Source organism: Poeciliopsis prolifica, unplaced genomic scaffold (assembly GCF_027474105.1).
Source record: "Poeciliopsis prolifica strain line A6 unplaced genomic scaffold, Auburn_PproV2 SCAFFOLD017, whole genome shotgun sequence".
Lineage (NCBI taxonomy): Eukaryota > Metazoa > Chordata > Actinopteri > Cyprinodontiformes > Poeciliidae > Poeciliopsis > Poeciliopsis prolifica.
Window position 1 is genome coordinate 3,157,501 of NW_026562392.1, and position 19,501 is coordinate 3,177,001.

Consider the following 19,501-nt stretch of genomic DNA (forward strand, 5'->3'; position numbering starts at 1 on the left):
ACTGACAGATTATTTCTCTCAACCAGAACTTTTCCAACAATATTAAGGGATCATTATTAAAACAAGATCCTATATCTTGCTGAAAAGTCACTTGTAAGTTAGTACTCTTGAAATACGGTAAAACTAACATTTGCACTAGAAACTAGACCAAAATTGCTTGGTAAGATTTTGTTTTTACAGTGTAACAGCTCACTGCACATAAACTGGAGCATTTACTGTGCTGTAAATGAATACACTGCTTACATTTGGAGAGTGGTGTGACCCTTAAAGGACGCGTTCCAACCACGCGCTCGCTTCGTGTTCAGCCGCCTTGGCTGTGAAGTCATCTGTGAAACGGCGTAATTAATTCCCCCCTACCCCCGGCACAAGCGTAGCCTCAACAACATCCGGTGGGACCGGGCGCCGTAAACGGTTACGTAACTGACGCTTGCCTCGTTTCTCATAATTGAGCTGCTTGAGTAATGAGGACACATCTTGTTTTGGTCAGCACACACAACAGTGGCCGTGATGCACGACTCTGGGTATCAATGGGAACTCTGGAGGCGTGTGAAAGGAGGAGGGCTGGTGGCGGGAAATGACATATTCAAAGTCAGACTCGTGTTACTCTACCAGGCCGATCTGGTCTTTCAGTTGGATGTGATTTATTTGTAGGATCATCAGTCTGCGTACAGCGCAGAGCTTTGTTTACGGAGAGATTATCTCCAGAAGCAGAACTAATTGGCTCCCAAATACAACTCCAGACCCAACTGGATTCATTAATTGAAATGCTCTACAACAAGACACAACTAACTTATAATGTGGAGCTCATACATATTTCTGCAAATTGTTGTAACTGAATTTTTAAAAAAAGGACTTCCTTGAGCAACACCGGATTATAGTATCGATGTGTTGGTGTGTGGTCTGTGGTGAAGATTTCAAACTGAATCTCACTTGTAGATGATTCTCTGGCTGTTAGGAGGCTACAGGAGATGACGGATGTGTTGCTTGTGTTTTCCTCAGGCTGTGTTAAAAGCTTGGCAAGGCGCCGCCATCAGTGTGCTGTAACCATCCGGCGGCTTTGCTTAGACTGCCACAGTGTTTGACACTTTCTGTCTAAACAGCATCCACATCTAATCCAGAATGTAAATCTGTAAGGCTGGTGGATCACCTCCACCAGGTTTTACTACTGCAGCTAAGTTCAGCTGAAATCATTCCAGTGATTTAAAAAGGAAGTTAGAAGATCTATTTATTTTTACCAACATATTTCTTTTAACTGGAAATAATATTAACTTTTACAAGTAACCCAGTCTGAGTCAACTTCTTGTTTCTGAAGAATTATGGGAAATACAGAATTAGGGTGATGGCAACGATACCATCATCATCAACTCATTATGAGACATAGCAAACATGCAAAATGATTAAATTGGATTGAAATAAGTCCATTTAAGATTTTTTCATTTATTACTGAATATAACATGGAAACATGCACATCTGCTGGAGGTATGAATATTTTGGGGATTGAATGTGGGAAGGAACTCCTGCAGTGGACTGTATCAAAGCAGATCTGAAGAAAACTTTGTAAAGACAGAATAGGTTTTGGCCCAGACATACAATCAAACGAACAAACATAATTAGTTTACGTGGAGATGTAGATCTGACAGAAAATTTGTGGGATCTCTTGAGAAAACCTCAAAATTTAATTTATAAATAAAAAGATGTGAGTTGAAAGGAGATCAGCTTAAATTGAATTACACGCCTTTGAGATCAATATGATGTAACTAAGAAAGAAATGTAGTGGTTGTGGAAAATAAATCCACTTTTATTGTAAACAAGTTCATAAGTTCTGATTTTGCATAAATTATTAGTATTATTTGTACCTTTTTTATGTAATAGGTTTACATTTGTTTTGGTGAAAAATGAAAAATACTCATTCCATATTTTTCTGTAACTCATACCACACTCAATATCCAGATTCAAATTTTAGCATCAAGACATCGGAAATACTCCAGTCGTCTTCGAACTGATGGGACAGTTACATAATATTAAATAAATACAAGTTGAAAAGCTTTTTACTGACAGAAAGAGGCTTTGGTTATGCTGTATGTAAGAGAAGAAGAAGAAAAAAAAAAGGAATGAACGTTAAACCTCAGTGATTGCTGTCTGACTCAGTCAGTCTCACTGAACGTCTTTCCTCTCTCAGCTGCGTCCAATTACTGAAAAGGTTCTGATGTTTGGGACTGTGCAGGAGGATTTCGGTCAAGACCCACCACCAAGCCGTGGACTACAACATCTTTGAGGGCATGGAGTGCCACGGCGTCCCCATCGTCACCGTCTCCAGAGGGAAATTGGTTTATGAGGCCGGGCAGCTCCACGTCTCACCGGGTCAGGGCAGGTTCATTCGCAGAGGACCGTTCTCCGAGTTCGTTTACAAAAGAATCAGGCAACGAGACCAGGTGAGTCGATGCACGCGACGACGTCAAGGCAGCACAGCGTAGGGTCACATATATACCCCGACATCCAAATTATTCATCACAGTCACTGCCTGCTCACTAACATCCTGCTGAACGTTTGATTTAAAAGTCTTTGGGTAATCTACAACATATCTGCACCAGTTTATACTCACATAACCTTACTTAACGATCACTAGCTGTGTTTCCTTTAAAAAACAAATATCATATTCGGCTAAAGTGGAAAAAACACAATTTCGCAGTTGCGGCCTTTCCGTTAAATAGAAAATGCATTTAAAAATCACAGGTGAATAAGTTTGTTCATGTGATAATTATCCTCTAACCACTGATTGTCGTCTTTTACGCCAGTGCCAAAGTGTAGTTGTTGATCACACGACTCAGTGACACAAAAACAGTGTTGCCATCGCATTTTTGTGCAAGTGGCGACCAAACGCACCCCACTTCCTCCAAGCGCCAAAACGTTTTATCCAAAAAACTAGAATTCATCAAATTTACCGCATTTCTACTGAGCGACTTTATTTCTGAAATGTCAAAACTGTGTCATTCTATGGTCAATAGAAGTACAGCTACTGGCAGATTCACTGAGCTCCACAAGAGACTTAACCTTTCTTTTGGCTTTGTGTGCCGCCTGCAGGTGGACAGACCTGCAGCTGTGATCAGAAAGCCCTATGAAGGCAAAGTCATCTCTGTCTGAACTGACCGAGAACATGAAGGTCTCTCTGGATGTCCAGCTGTGTCCCTGCAGTATGTCCAAGATGCTATCAAAGCGGTAAAGAAGGGATGTTCCCCATAGATATGACAGTTTTAGACATGTAAAGTGAATCTATTGCAGTAATGGAGGAGGATTTCCCTTCATGTTAGCGCTGCTCAACACCTCGTTCAGCTTTCTGCTGGAAGATAAAACCGTGGCACGTTTCTTCAGCTGCGTCAGGCTTCCAGTACAACCCACTAAATGTTTTTGGAGTGATATGTTTCAGCTCGATTTCGTGTTTTGCATAGCGGCTTGGAAAACAAATAATTGTACCCTTCATTATATTACGCCAGTTGTGCAATAAACTGGCGTAATTACGCCAGTTCTGCATATTACGGCAGTTGTGCAATAAAGCTGCCTCTAGATGTGAACGTGCATCTGCTTCTTTTCTTCTTTTATGCCAGTTTTCTTAATCTTTAATCCCCATTTCTCCCCAGTGCTTGTTGCCACTGGCAACGGGATTGATTTTTCTCACCCGAAAGCATCTTTTCATTTGATGAAATATTCATGAAAAACACGCATACATGTGCATGAAAGAGTTCAGATTGACTCGATTGACCCGGACGGGCTGCGGCGTGCTGATCAAGCGGGATTTGAGCCGGCCCCGTGCGCTACGACTATGCCCATGTATGGAGAAGCATTCTCTCACTGTGGTAGTAAAAAAATAAAAAATAAAAATAAAAAAAAAAAAGGTCTGCAGCCGTCACTGAGCGTCATGCGCCCGCTTCCCATTGGGCTTGGCGTGCGGCCGTGGTTTTTTGCCACAGGGCCAGTTAAGACACAGCATGAGCTTATCAGGTTGCCTCACGGGTCAGTGGCGGCGTGTGACTCACAGAAGGTCTACTCATGCTTGAGCAAATGCTACTTCCTTCCTCTCGTCTCTGGCAGCACAAACGCTTGATGAGGGAAGCGGTGGTTTGTGAATTTCTACTGTACCATAACGGATTTCTACGAGACATCGGCACCACACTCTGGATGAGGCAACCAGCTGTGCTCCATTAGTCAGCACAGACACACGACCATCATTTGCTATTTTAATTTCAATAAACAGATGGAAATAAGGCAACATTTTCATTTTCTTTGAGTAACGTAAAGAGGTTCTCTGAAACCGATCCTCTCAGACAGAGGCGGTTTGGGCATTGGAAGCTGTGGGACACTTCCTGGTGATCTGGCCGATCGCCTCACTGCAAAAATGCAACATCTACCAAGTATTTTTAGGCTAGTTGTTCTTGCAAGTATCTTGACTTAAAAATGAGATAAAACTACAAGTAATTTTTCAGCAACTGATAAAAGATCTTGTTTCTACTTGGGCGGTTGGCCAGGAGAGGCTGGTCTCGGCTGGGGGTTGATAAATAATTAAATTGTGCAACAATTTAGAGATTTTTTGAAACAAGTGGTTTTGCAGACACCTGTAGAACATTTACTTATTCCCCAAAACGACTGTTTTTTTCTTTTTTTGTTTTTTGGACTGTTTCTAGAAGCAGTACCCAAATGCAAGAACAGAAACGTGCAGAAAGGAAATTCTGCTTAACACTGGGTCTTTAATAGCTACATACTTTAAAAGCCTTTTTTATAACTAAAGTTTATGTACACTACATCCATTTTTATTATTAACCAAGCTTTGCACGCCATAATTTCTTCAGATGTTAACGTTACACATGACTGATATGCTGATAACTTAATATATACAATAGTGACAAAAATATAAGCCAACAAATGAAACTTAAAACTGAAAAAAAATAAAATAATCAAAGTGATCAAGACATTTTTAACACAACCTAACAAGATACCAATCCATCTGTTTCCCCCTATGGAATGTTGTGCTACAAAACGTCATAATATCCGGATTTTCTTCTCCCAGAAAATACTGACAAAGTGACCTTTTAATACTTGGCCGTCGCCTCTTGGAGCCGAAGAGGCGACGGCCGAGCTCCAGGAGAGGCGAAGAAACTCCTGGAAGATCTGTACGGGAAATGACAGCGCAGGAAAAGGGAGAACATAGCGCTGCTTGCTGCGCATGTAGAGTATATCTGTCATAGGTTATGTAAGCAACTGGAGCTGCTCTACACTCTGCAGCATGAAAATGAGGCTCCTTGAAGCCTTCTCTGTGTAAAAAACAAAAAAAAAAACACACACAAAAATCTATTTATACGTGAAATGTGGTCTGATATTTGTCTAAAAATAATGTCACCCGTCTCCTTACATCATGAAAGTGAGAATTCGGTGAAGCTGAATTGAACTGACTCATGGTTTGTCATCTGTGAGAATGAGAATATCACAGTTTAATGGAATGTTACATTTATTATGTTCACATTTTTGTCACGTCAGTATGTCAGCTCAAGCAGATCTGTCAGCTTAGTGTTTCAGAATACTCAAAAAGATAGTAGTTTACAGTTTTCTGGTTTATTATTGGTGCAAAGAATAAGGGAAACTCAGTACAGTAACTTGGGAGTATTGGCTGATTTCCATTGTCTCTACCAATGTCAACCAGTTCACGCTTCCTCCCAAATGCTGCTTAAATCAGCCTGATGCAACGTTTTCCCTGGGGAGCTGGACACAGTGACCTGCAGGCGTTCATGTAAGTAATCAGATTATACTGGAACGTCTCAGTCGGGATGTATTTGCCCTAAATATTTATCCAAGACAATTTGCAGCAATGCTAAGTCCCGGTCAAATAAAGACATTCTATTCTAGCTGTATGTCAAAATCAACATAATGTAGTTGTTTTCTACTGAACTCACACACCAATAACGTTTTGGGCTCTGGAGGTGTAGTTTTCCTTGGCAATGAACATATTTTGTCCCAATCGTAGTTTCTGCCAGACAGAAATATGCTGCCAACAATATGCCGGCCCACGTAGTTCAATCTGGTGAGAATAGCTAGCTACTGCAATCTTCAGACATTATGCTGTAAAATGTGTTATTACACAGTCTTCAGTGATCTTCAATGATCTCACTTCCTGCTCCTGTTGGTGATGTACTGAAGCTAACGTTAGCTTGCTTGTGCTCTGTTTTGATAAAACTTGTTGATCCAACAGTTTGTAACACTTTTCATCGTGGTTCAATGTATATAAAATAAAAAAAAAAAAGCCAACAAAAAACAAACAAAAAAAACTTGCAGGAAAAAGCTGAAATCCTGCTTTAGAAACGTAGTGCTTTGTATTGAATATGATACAGTAACAAAACAAGTGTTTGAGTTGCTCTCTGTGCAGCTCCTCTCAAATAGCCAGAGGAACCTGAACGCAACACAGAGCAGTCAATTGATGCAAACCAGGCGCTGGAGCAGCCACTGGTGTCATCTTGAGGGCCAGACTTGTTTGAGCAACAAAGCAATGTGTACGGCACTTAGTGTAGTGTTCTCAGTTTTTTTAAACATCCGGCATCACATGGGACACGCGGATCTCTGGAGGCACAGCTAACAGAATTATAGACCGTTGGACCTGCTGAATGAGTCTCAGAGTTGGAGGTTTGTCATTAGAAAGTCTTGATTTCGATCTCAAGTCGATATGTTGGGTCAGATCAAAGCATTCCTCATCTTGAACAGGAACAAAGACAGTTGACTCCAGGTTTTGTGCATCCACACAAATGTGTTCATTAAATACGATCTTCGGGATGGTCCATCCTGAAGTTGGACCAATTTTTTTAAATGACAAACATTCAGTCTGTTAAACAAACCTGCAACTTATTGAACGTGATAGCATTATGGGTAAAGAGAACCATATCTTTAAGCCATACTCTGACGCTCATCTTTGGGTCGGAAGAACATCGGACACCAGAAATGTAGCTAGAGAGAGAGACAAAAACACTTCCTGTTAGAGGCATTGTACATTTAGCTCACATAGCACAGCACAGTGCAATAATTTTATAGGCTAACCTTTAGAATAAATGACATAATGCTGCTTTCATTTTTTTCTCTCTTGCTTGTTTGCAATCTTTTTCTCAGGATCTTGCGATGCAGGAACTCCACCCTCGCATTGCTGGCGTCGGAAAAGAACCGATCGCAGACCATTAGTCTGAGCTGGGAGACTTTGGAAGCCATGAGAGCCATGAAGATCAGGGCGATGAGGATGGCGCTCAGTGGCAGCACAGAGTTATGCAACAGCAGCTCGGGTTCAGGGAGACACTTTCTCTCAAACAAAGTCACATCGTAGGAAAAATCCATTTGACGCTCGTCTTCTTCGATCTGTATGCCTATCAAAGTCGCAATGCCCTGGAAAGGAAATAGAGTGAGTCTTCTGATTAACCACATTATTAAAGAGAAGATCTGCAATGGCTTATTGGGGCCATTGCATGGAGAAGACTTACACAAACAAAGTCAGAAATTTTCCAGAAAAACAAGGAAATATGGATTAATCTAAAAGTTCAAAGAATTAATCTCAGAAATTTTAAAAAATATTTAAATTTTGTAACTCAAAAATATCTTTTTTTCCTAGAATATTTCTGAGACATAGCTCAGAGTTTGTTTGTTTTTTACATCTTTATATGAAAAACACACACACACACACACACACACAAAAATCAACCTGTATTTAAAAAAATATCACAAAACTTACTTTGAAGCTGATTATCAGGGGCACACGGAACGGCTTCAGCTCCGCTAACTTTTTCGTAACAGTATCAACAAAGCAGTACAGCAAGGCGTCCACCGTTATGAAAAGGGCCCAGGCTACAAAGTGGGAGAAAACCGGGGCGCCGAACCTCAGCACGGCTTTCCCCTCGCTGCTGGTGGGACGCGCCGACGGAATGGCGGCGTACCGCCTCTCTTCCTCCGCGGTGAGCGGCAGGACGTGCGGCTTCCCTCCGGCCTTCTGCTTCTCGTCGAACTCAACGAACCTCCCGCTGATGAAGCTGTTCTCGTACGTCACGTCGCCGCAGTACCTCCTCACGCGCAGAGCTATGAACGCGAGCAGCACGAGGAAGCTGACGGCGGGAAACACCTTGTCCGTCACCGAGGAGACCGTTTCCATGACGCCCTGGACGAACCTCGCGGTCTCGTTCAGCCGCTGCTCGGCCTCGCGCAGCTTCAACCTGAACACCTCCGACTCTACTCTGGGCGAGACCTTCAGCTTTGAGTCAAGGTTGACGACGCCCAGGTCGGTGACCCCTTTGAGGACGCCTCCGATCCACTCCAGCATCTTGACGTAGTTGCTAAACGGAGCAACGACGGATTCCTTCTTGGCCCTCAGGTTGCAGATCATACTCCGCGTCAGGCGGGTCAGGTTCCGCAGGGTGTTGCGGATGTTTTTCAGGACGACTAAGCTAGTTCCGGCGGTCAGCAGCAGGTTCCGGCTCTTTTTCATGAAAACGGACACCACGAACAGAGTCCCCAGACATCTCACTCTGTTCGAGAGGAAAAGGGCAACAGTCAGTGAAACCCCGAAGCACCCCGCGACGCCACTCGCCACTTCCGCTTCGTAATCCACGACGAAGAGGAGGTAGAGGAGGAGCAGGGAGCCGAGCAGGAGGCTCGACGTGACGCAGGTAAGGAGGAGGAGGACGGTCTTCCTCCAGGTCGTCCTTTCACCAGTGGTGAAAACGTCCAGCGCCTGAGAGGCCGTGTCCTCTAGGTGTTGCCTCGCAGAGCTCCAGGACAGCAGCATCATGGAGGGCAGATCCTCAGAGAGGAAAATCTGCAAAGGGAAAGAAGAACAGTTGGAATCAGCTAAATGGTTATGTAGCTATTTAGTTCAGGAAATGTTGGGTGAATCACAAACCTGATGAGCAGAGTCCGCGGCTACACAAGAGATACCATGTGCAAATACTGAAGGTAAATCCAGACACGTCCAGCCGGATGAGTTCTAGTTCAGAGCAGGCTGAACTGGTCCGTCCTGATCCAGTTCATCACACTTCAGTCTGATGTGGAGAACTGAACTAATGCACTGGGTATTTTCCCTTTATACGATGCAAACAGGAAGTCCTTCCTCCCATGTAAACCTCAGTCATCTGCGAGTCATGTTTATTTTTGCACAATAACGGAAGGAAACACAAACTAACGTGAGACAGAATTTATCAGTGTCTGGCCTTTTATGGAGCAGGAATAACTTACTGAGCTTAAATTCAGTTTGAATCTGATCACGACGGGTTTGATCAGAAACAGAGAGCCTTTATGAAAAATTCAAAGTGCTTGAGAATGAAATTAGATGAAATGTTCATTTGACATCAGGAGCCTCACACTGAATCAAGACTTGTGGGGTGAATCGCAATTTGTTGCAATTCAAGTTGCCCTTGACTTTTTGCTCCACTAACAGAGGAAAAGCTTTGTGCTTGTCTATCGATAATTTGATTCAAAAGATATTGATGTCCCGTTGATTTAATTTGGTTTGCTAATATGATCTGTTGATTAGATGACAGTGTTAATTTATTATAGTTTGCTCTCTCAATTTTCTGTATTGCAGACAGCAGCTGAAGACGCCGATGACTTGTACTGTGGTCTCATAAAAGCTCTGGGTTGCCTGTAATTTTATTGATTTTTCTAAAGAATCCTTCTTTATCCACAGTAGTTTCCAGATGCTCCAGAGAACGCCCCAAAAATGAAATGTAGTGGCTCGGTTTGAGTCCTGACTCGACTCCGTCAAAGAATCTGTGGACTACCAAAGGTAAATCTCGAAACGAACCAGTGGAAACATGCAAGTGACCGATTGCCCCAATACGGATAAAGATTGTTCAGTTAATTGTTGAGAAGTGCGAGTCATTTCTGACTTTTTTTCAAAATACAGACTTTCTTTAAATATTTAGACTAATTTTTGAGACTTTATTATTCCGGGGCCTTTGGGTGGCATCTGTATGTTTCTCTCTTTAGTCCTGCGTCGCATTTCAGCTGGAATCTAAACGCTCCAGCTGAACTGAGTGAAATGGAGAAGGTGTGATCCATTGAGATCAGCACGATTCCTGCGAGAAAGTCTCGACGAACTGCAGGAGATGAATGGGTCCCAAGGTCAGTCCTGGCAGCGAGACTGACCTCTGTGTCCGTTAGGAGATTTTGTTTTTGTTGCTTCTGCCATTGTGGCGAAATGATTTATGCTGCAAGGGCTTGAAAAAGATGCTTAGGGAAGCGGAAATGGGGCATTATAATGTAAATGATTGAGTTGTCACATTAGAACCAACCAAAGTCCAACTTTTCCTCTGATCCTGCCAGAGGACAGGCAGGATAAGGTCTGATTTTTTTCCCCCATATGAGACCTGAAAGGCAGACGACGCTTCCTGTTTCTCCAACTCGACTTGCTCCCCCGATGCTCTTCGTCCGCGCCGAATCAAAACGCAACCATCTGTATCAATGTAATATCAATTTCTTTTATTTTTTTAATTTGAAAAATAACTTACATAAATCTCTGTACTCAACCATACTTCGCCAAGACATAGCCTTGGCATTAACACATTGCACCAAAAAAGAGGAAATCAAAAAGGCATTCAAAAAGAAACAACATATGTCTTTTGTCATCCTGAGGCATTTTTCCTGCTCCAAAAAGAGAACGTACGTATCTGCTTATGGTCTATTCAAATTCTGACATCTAAAGGTATGTACAGTGAGCAGTAAATTCAAAATATATACTGTGTTCTGTTACAGGGACGAAGTTGATTTTTAGATATTAAAATGCGCCTCTTTTTTTTCTCATGTGGAAAAAGGAACAATGCCTCAGCTCCGTTTCATTCAGACATAATGTGACTGTAAGACTCGTATGCCTCCCGGACACGGGAAGTATTGGTAATTACTAAAAATAGAAAATAAAAAATAAACTGGTCTTGGCTTCAAAATGAAATTAACAAAAATATAGTAAATCAATGTCATTTTTATTAAAAAAAAAAAAAAGAAGAAGAAGAAAGAAAGAAATAAAAACGATTTCTGTGGCAATATCCCCTACTGTTGTTTAAACTTGTGATTTGCTCGTCTTCACTAAGTGCTTGTAAAACCGAACCGCAGCTTCCCGCCGCCGTTCCGCCGCCGAGGCCCCTGAACGACGCTACGGGAGCCTCGGCGCACCAAAAAGGATCGTTTTGCATGTTTGTCGACGACAGCGTGAAAATAAACATACTTGGAAATCACATTTATTTTGCTTGCTTTGATAAAATATAAAACTTTTTTTTTCCATTTTCTTCCCCTCTTTCCCTTTTTTTTTGTTTGTTTTCCCTCTAATATTCAGAAAGAAAATATGACTTTGGGGATGGAATGTTCTTTTGTCGTTTTTTTTCTTCTTCTTTTCTCTCATCTCGTTTTAGACCTCGACAACTGGCCGCGGAAGACCGACTTCTGATTTGCTGCTCGATTAATTGCGAGGGAGAAAAGTAATAAAGTTTGCATGCACTGTACAAGAATCTGCAAAAAGTCCAAATATTGTCTTTATCAAAACATGCTGAGTTACTGCAAGTTGTGCCCAAGACATGTTGCAGAAAATCCTTTTCAACATGCTTGTGAAATCAAACTTCAATTCAAAACAAACTAAGAAAAAAAAAACGTACTAAAAACGATGCGGAACTGTAAAGTAACGGAGTCCTAAAATTAGGACCATATCAGGGAACTAAGTGGTGGTAGCAGTGAATACTACAAAGAGAAGTTACCCTGGGACCAGGAAGAAGAAGAGAAATGTACAATTTGCACATAATGTTTCTTTATAAGGCTGGAGCATTTCACAATGAAATAAATAACATTTATTTTCATTGTCACTTTTTTCTTAAATAACTCCAAATGTTTTTTTTTTGTTTGTTTGTTTTTTTAAAGTTCCCTTATCTGAATGTCTGAAAAAAAAAAAAAAAAAAAAACACCCAAGACTGGTTTAAAGAATGATAAACTAATGTCTTTTTTTTTGTCCCGATGTTGCATTCACTCCCCTTGAAAACCATGCACTAGTGAAATATTTCTTTAAAAATAATATAAATTGTTGAAAACGGCTGCTTTGTTTCATTTAGTTTTCTTCAACTTTTTTCTTTTTTTTTTTTTTGCAAGTTACAGCCTCAAGAAAATAAATAAATTCAGCTAAGAGTTTGTGCCCATGCAAATGAACCGAGAAGGGGTAAAAAAAAATAAAAATCATAGTTTGATTTTTTGTACGGTATATCAACAAAGGTGTAAAATAAAAAGTTGTACTTTGTTTTTGTCTTTTTCATGGGGTTGGGATTGCTACTGTGTATTCTGGAGTGTTGGTGGGTGGCCACTTCAGTATTGCCCCTGATTAACTGGTGATTTACCAGCATAGATGGCTCAGCACATCAACCCAGAGGATGCAATGCATTTTGTCTTGCATGTAGGAGGACATACACACACACACACACACACACACCTTCCCCGTCTTTGAAAGTGTTGGTCTCCACAACTGCATTTATGTCGCTATGTTTGTTGGCATGGTGTGACCAAAGCATCTGGTTAGAAACACCGTCACCCTCCCCCCAACCTTGACCCCATTCAGATAAAAGTACAGACATAAAAAAAAAAGACAGGAAAAAATGTTAAAAATCAACATAACATTGATTTTTTTTTTTTTTTTTCATTCTAAAAAGGGGCCTCTGCCGGAACTCATCTAGCGGTTCCCGGTATCGGCCCCTCCCCATGGCTTCGAATTGGAAGAAAAAGCCGGAACCGATGAGTTCCTCGTGCTAAGGAGTTTGTCCCGGCTTCCTCCGAAAGACAAGCGACACCTGGCAATTCCCTGCCGCTGGGTGCTTGCAACGCGCTTTGCCACGTGCACAATGTGCGCAACGTTTTAGCTTAAAACACAGGATCACGTTTTATTATTTCTTTTTTGTTGTTTCTTTTTGTTTTTTTTGCGCCCCTAGAAACAGGCTCAGAAGACACAACATCAAGCATGCAGTGTAACCGGGGTGGGGCCTCGTGACCTGTAAATTGCAACACCGGCTGCTACAACGACGCTGTTAGGTCCGCAACGCTGCTACGATCGCGAGAAGCTGTCCAGCGAGGATTGGGAAGCTCGTCTCGTCAGCGGGGCCAGCGTGGGGTCCACTAGCGAGGACGGAGGGAAGAGCTTGTACCAGCCGATCACCATGTTGGACAGGTCCAGGTCGTCCAGCAGGATCTGGACCGCTCCCATGAAGGATTTGTGGTCCATGCGGCCGTAGTCGCCCCAGACGATGACCTGAGAAAACATTCGAAAAAATAAAAATAAGTCACAACAATTGATTAAAATGCTAAACATTTTGATCAAATGAAGAGGTGACCAGTCAAAAGCATTATTTTGTTAGTTACCTGTAAAACTTTCCCTCCTGGACTCTCCTCAAACGGCAGTTGCTGCTGGTAGAGAGGGTCCAGAGTTTTTCTTGCTACTTTTGTTTTCTTTTTGGCTATGCAGGCTCCGTTTTCCAAAAGGTAAACCTTTACATATGGTGCTGGAATTGACAAAAGAGAGAAAGGTGAGTTACAGTTTTGACTTGCTGCTTGTTGTGTATGAAGAATCCCAAATGCTACAATGCAGTGAGTTAACCTCCTTCCCCCCTAAAAAACAAAACGGACTAGGGTCTGTCTGTCCTCTTCTGTTGTGTTTTGGTTGAACAAGTTGAGCTAAAAGAAGTTAGCCTACTAGCAAAGCTACTCGAGCCTGAAATAGCATCTCAATGCTAAACATGTTGCAGCCACACAGAAATCCCCAACTCCAGCATCACTGTCCAACAGTTCCAGGAACAATCAGGACTTCCTGAAAGTCTGGAAAGCTAATTACCTATAGCAGCACTTTGCACAAATGTGATGGCTGAATAACCCAAGTAACAGATTAAAAACAACTGAAAACAATTTTAACAATTAAAAACAATCTTCCATCTTTGCTGGTGAGCTCACATGTCTATATATGAAATCATTTAGCAGCAAAAGGGGTTTTTTGAATCTTAAACGGTGGTTGTTTTGTTGATACGTGGTTTTTGATCAAAATGCGATTAATTGCAGTTGATTAATTACAGAACATGCATTTACATACAGTTCCACCACTAAAACAACCTTCATTTATAATTTTTAGAAACAAAATAGCGTTAAACACATTAATTGAATGTACCAATTATTTATTAAAACCATAAAAAGAAAATCTGAAGTCCATTAGTTCAAACCTGAATTCATTATTCCAAACATGATTTTGGAATAATGAATCCAACTGAGTTCAGTTCAGGTGAAGCAGTGTAGTACTTTACAAGATTTTTTTGGTCAGTATCATTTTATCATTGGAACAGTTGTAAAATTATTTAATAATCCTCTTTCTGATTTTGAATATATAAGGATACAGTTGGTTACATTTGGTCTGTCTGAGAACATGAACTACCTGGCAGTGCCTTGGATCCTGGTTTACCCACAAGGCCCCGGGCTCTGATGACCTCAACCTCTAGGGCTCCTTTTTTCTCCACCATGCCTATTTGGATGTCCCCTAAAAAACAGACAGAACAAGATATTTTTTAAAAAGCCACAAGCTTTGTTATCCCTAGTTTTCTTTTATTATTAAAAACAAAACGTTTCAAGTCTCTTCTCACCCATTGGTGGAGTGGCCAAAGTCTGCCGTCCGACCAGCTGGGCGGGTCCGAGACCATCCAGGAAGTCGCTGAACTGAGCGTCTGAGGAGAGCCTCACTCCGGGGAAGATGAGGCTGAAAGCCAGAGATCAGATTGAAGACAGCGTTAGGTCAGGTACCACTTCACAGCTTCAGTCTGAACCGATCATGTAACGGCCGCAGCCGCCTGTCTGTCTGTCTGTCCTCTTACTTTCCCTCTGAGCTGTAGCTGTTCATGCTGCCGTCCGTGGATTCCCGACTGGCCTGCCGAGTCATCCTGCTCCTCATCTCCACCGCCAGCCCCGTCTCCGTGCTCCTCTGGACGGTGCTCCGCAGCTTCTTACCTCCTGCTTCTGCTCACACAGTCGCAACACGAGACAGGAGAAGAGAGACAGAGAGAGAGGGATGAATTCACAACGGCGAATCGAGTCAGGCTTTGTTCACGTGGATGGTGTTCGGTCGCGTTCAGAGGAGAGAACCGTGTCTGTTGGAACTCTTGCTTACGAATGATGGTTTCAAGATCATGTCAGAATGGATTTAGAAATCTCCAGATACCAGCAGCATTGTGTGGATATCACCACATATCACCATATCAAACCTACACAAACTACAGGCATCGCCCTCATTGCTTGACCAATGCTTATTGAAAAGGTAAAGCTAAAATTTTTAAGCGCCAGTATAATGTGAAATCAACTTTTTTGAGCTTTATATTCTTTCATGTATGTTTGGGAAATTGTTTTATCTCCCCTGGCAACCATTCAGCTATGCAAGACGCCTGGTTGGACCTAGCTCCGCCTTTACGCTGCAGCTTCGAAGTTCAAAGGCTCCTGCCTCCCTGCGACTCCCCCACTCAGCTCCTTCAGACTAGCCAGCTGCAACTAGCAAGCATCTGTTGAAACTGAGCATCGGCTGAGCTCATTATACGAGCTACCTGTCAGTGAAACGCTGGCAAAAATGTTAAAGGGTTAATAGAGAAGCCATGTTGTGATGACTTCATGAAGGCGGAGTTTCAGAAAGAGCAGGAGTTTTTAAAGAGACAGAGGCCCAATTTCAAGATGTTAAATGATGACGTCACTTTTTTTTTTATATACATGGGATTTTTGTAACAGCTGAAGGTAACATAGTTACATGATCGTGCTATAAAATGGTGACATGTGCCTGGAAAACACAGCACTGTCCCTTTAAGGCACTGGGGTGATACACCTGTCGACTCACTGAAAATTTCCTTGTTATTTAAATTGTCATCTATTCATTTTCTTTATGTCTCGTCAGTGTCCACTTGAAGCCAAACACATTTCCAAACGCTCGGCATCTTGACAGCACCGAGTTACTTCTGCAACCAAAAACCGTTTCCCCCTTCCGGATAGAAACACCTGCACACACAAAGAAAGGTTCCTACTGCACAGGCAGCTGGCAACTCATGTGACCCAACACCCACTCAAAATATGGTCATTTATCACCTGCTCAAAACAAAGTCACCTTCACATTTCCATATTGGAAAACCTGTCATTATGGTACGCCGGTGAGGCGGGTAGCAGAAACAGATGAAACTGCGGCACAGATCCATGTTTCTTTTTGCAATAGAAACACGGATCTGTTTCTATTGTAAACACTGATCTGTGTTCAACTGTGATGCTAATTAATTGCTCCTTCCACGTCTGTCTGTGTTCTCTGTCCATCCAATAGCTTTATTTATTCTCAGAAAAGCAAAACAAGATGACGTCTCTAGAGACGCACCAATCAAGGCTTTTTATGGCTGATTCCAATGTCTGGTGATCTTTGAGGGGCAAATTTGACCACTTTTGTAAGGACTGTCGCACGTCAAAGAAAAAATTGAGTGCCAGACTCTTGAGTTTTTTTTTCTGATTGAGAAAATAGTCTTGAATCCAAAAGTAACATATGAGAAGATTCTCCACATCAATGCAGGTTAGTGTGTGTGAGTATGACACCTAACCGTTATATTTATTAAACTCAGAGAAGTTTGATTGGCTTTTTTAAGTTTTGTTGTGCCTGTGTTTTGTTTTGTTTTTTATGTGTTGAAAGGCAAGAAATAGTGGAAGTTGTTAGTTCTGATGCCTGCAATAAACATTTCTCAGTATTGGATCTGCTAAACAACGTCCAGAGAGGAAAAAGGAAACGGACTGATTCCAATCTCTGACCGATTGATTGGTGCACCTCTTGTTGTCATGGCGCCGTCAGGTGTACGACTTCCTTTATTCTTCCTGGAGTCAGATGATTCACAGTGTGTGAATGGTGAAACCTTTAATCATGCAGTCAAGTGACTTCAAAACGAGGCCAACAATCCAACGTTGTTGACCCTGGAAGGACACAAATCGCTCATAAATAATTGATTTTGGCAACACTGTCATATTCTGCCGGTGTGTGCAGTTGTCACGTGTCTGGAAGATTCTTGGTCTTTTGTGCAAACACACACTGTGCAGTAATGAACCTCTTCAGCCTTGAAAGCTGAGCTATTGAGCCGGCCTCCTCTTCCTGCTCTTCACAAATTTTCAATAGGAGATGCAGCGACGAAGGTTTGTCTCTGACGTCTGCAACGGACCTGCTCAGCCAATCAGTGACGAGTCAGATCTCATCAATGGACCTCAAAACCACAACATTTCAAACCAGGCGAATCATTCCCGCAAATCACAGTCAGAATGAGGCAAAAAGCAGCTTTCAGATAGTCTGAGTTTGTTTAAAATTGATAAATAGCTGATGTTACTTCTTAACGCTGTTGAGGTAAATTTTAGTTTTGAGTGTTGATCAAACGATTGACAAATAAATAATTTGAGGCACAATGTCACAACGACTCAGGGGTCCTGACCTGAGCAAAACAGAAAATAATCCTCAGATCCCCGCTCCGTCCCTGTCCTATCAGCGCAAGCCAATGAAAGCAAAGTCAGGCTTCTCCTTCTTTTAATAAGATCATCTTTGTTTCTGGTATCAGTATAAAAAAATAAACATCACTTCATTATCAACCAATGATAACCAAAACCAAGGATAACTCATATTTCTTCTTTCGACCTGCCATAATTTCCAACCAGAACAAATAAATAAATATAAAAAAAAAAAATTGGTGCATCTTTCCGAGCTGCTCGCTCAGCGCCACTAACCCCAAAGCCAGCAGAAGCTGAACGCGCGCGTCGTTTCCCCGCATGTCGTCTTACCTCCATCTTCCTCATCAAAGGAGTTCATGCAGGGGAAATAAACGGCCAGCGCCTCGAACGACGCAGACAGGCTCATCTTGCTCTGGGAGCACTGGATGCGCATCCCTGGAGCCGCGGCCGAGGCATCGTTCCCCTGCCTGCCCATGGTGACCCGGAGTCTTCCTCTTCAGCACAAGCCAATGGATGTTTTGTTTTGTTTTTCTTTAGGTCTTGGCTTTCCTTTCCTTTTAGGATGGTTAATTATAAAGGAAACAAACGGGAAAAAAAAGCTTATTTACAAAACCCCCCCCAAAAAAAAACTATAAGCCCAGTTGCAGATGGAGATGCGGTTATTCAGAGCTGGATAGCAGTGATAAAAAACACAAAGCCTGTCCGCAGACCCTCTGGAGATTTCATCCTAGGGAAGATGCTGCGGGGGGAAAAAATAATCACTGCGTCGGGATTGGAGTCTTGTGCCGTCTGGGTCTGACGCTGCTGCTGCACCTCTTTCTTCAGCTGGGGGTGGGGGTAATGAAGGAGGAGGAGGAGGAGGGAGGGATGGAGCAGTGTCTCTCCTCACCAATCAGAGCGCGGGGCTGCTCAGCCGCACCTCTGCTCGGTCTGCAGATGAACGAGCTCTACCCGGAGATACTGAGCCCCCCTCGTCCTCCTGACTCTTCTATTTTTTTCGCTTGCTCCCCCTTCCTCCACCGGCTGGCTGGTTTGTTTCATCTGAGCAGGACATTACTGCTATTTACCTTTTCTCCCCGTTCTGACCCATTATCCCCGCTCCGTCCCTGTCCTATCCACGGAGGCCAACGAAAACAAGCTGTCATTAGGTTCTGCCAGCATCTCTCACAGCCACCTGGCAGTCACTCTGAGTTCACGTGGCAGCCGCCGCCTCCCCAGACCCCCTGCTCTGTCCCCTAATAACATGGTCACAGCTGTGTTTTGTTTCGGAGAAATTCACTTTGCTTTCTCTGCTGTCACAATCACTCTGGACAGCAAGTCGAGAGGCGTATAAAGTTGATGTAATCGTCTTGAAGGAGTTTGGGAATCGTCTTTTTGCAAAGAGGCTGGGTTAATTGTGATTCGTTTATTCAGCTGTTCTCTAATAAATCAAAATGAGTCAAAATATTTGGGTTTCGTTCTTCTGTTTCTGTCTGGGCCAGAGATACTGATGTATCCAGATCACGGATCAGTGCTGGTCAGTCTGCATGTGGACATATGACTGCAGATGAAACATTAACTGTCCTCAGTAGAGGTGTGCCGAGGTATCGATCCAATATGAAGAAACTATAAGGCTTACATCACCAATACTAATACCAATACCATACTTTTTAATTTAAGCTTTATATATCATCAAACTTTTGATTTTTAGAGTTTTCCCTGTTTTTTTTTTCAGTAAATTCTTTTGTTCACACCGAGGATAGAAGTTGGGAGAAATTTTATATGCATCTACAAAATGCTTTTACCCAAATAAACAAAGAGAAAATCTGAGAGCAAATCAGAAGTTTTTTTTTTTTTTTTGAGGTAGAGTTGAGGAAAAAAACCCCCCATAAAATTCAAGATTGAACTTGAAACTAAAGTATCAGTCTTTGATCCAGTAAGGATACAGAATTGGTATCGATATTATCAATATTTTGGATCAACTTGCCCGCCTCCGGTCCTCATTGCATCAAAAATC

The 19,501-nt window shown here is 42.3% G+C and overlaps 3 protein-coding genes across 9 annotated transcripts in view; 1 reads left to right on the plus strand and 2 right to left on the minus strand.

Moving 5' to 3' along the window:
- Window positions 1-3,569, plus strand: part of dpys (dihydropyrimidinase) — a 12,050-nt gene extending 8,481 nt beyond the window's left edge. Inside the window, exons 8-9 of the mRNA XM_055042204.1 lie at window positions 2,225-2,432; window positions 3,082-3,569. Coding sequence (XP_054898179.1) covers window positions 2,225-2,432; window positions 3,082-3,141 — 268 coding nt within the window. The 3' untranslated portion in view covers window positions 3,142-3,569. The remainder of the gene's footprint in view (window positions 1-2,224; window positions 2,433-3,081) is intronic.
- Window positions 3,570-4,932: 1,363 nt separating this feature from the next.
- On the minus strand, window positions 4,933-8,983 carry LOC129367635 (dendritic cell-specific transmembrane protein). The gene is made up of 4 exons (XM_055042218.1): window positions 8,912-8,983; window positions 7,751-8,827; window positions 7,072-7,407; window positions 4,933-6,981 (listed from the first exon to the last, which is right to left on the minus strand). The coding sequence occupies exons 2-4, from the start codon at window positions 8,798-8,800 to the stop codon at window positions 6,922-6,924; spliced, it is 1,446 nt and encodes a 481-aa protein (XP_054898193.1). The 5' UTR covers window positions 8,801-8,827; window positions 8,912-8,983; the 3' UTR covers window positions 4,933-6,921.
- Window positions 8,984-10,467: 1,484 nt separating this feature from the next.
- Window positions 10,468-19,501, minus strand: part of rims2a (regulating synaptic membrane exocytosis 2a) — a 138,608-nt gene continuing 129,574 nt past the window's right edge. For 6 of the 7 annotated variants that reach the window (XM_055042210.1, XM_055042212.1, XM_055042213.1 and 3 more), the window contains 5 exons: window positions 14,880-15,021; window positions 14,652-14,764; window positions 14,447-14,548; window positions 13,390-13,529; window positions 10,468-13,279 (listed from right to left, as the gene is read on the minus strand). In XM_055042210.1, the coding sequence (XP_054898185.1) occupies window positions 13,076-13,279; window positions 13,390-13,529; window positions 14,447-14,548; window positions 14,652-14,764; window positions 14,880-15,021 (701 nt within the window). In that variant the 3' untranslated portion in view covers window positions 10,468-13,075. Of the gene's footprint in view, window positions 13,280-13,389; window positions 13,530-14,446; window positions 14,549-14,651; window positions 14,765-14,879; window positions 15,022-17,835; window positions 19,195-19,501 lie in introns of those variants that run through there. The other variant, XM_055042211.1, reaches the window with a different exon arrangement.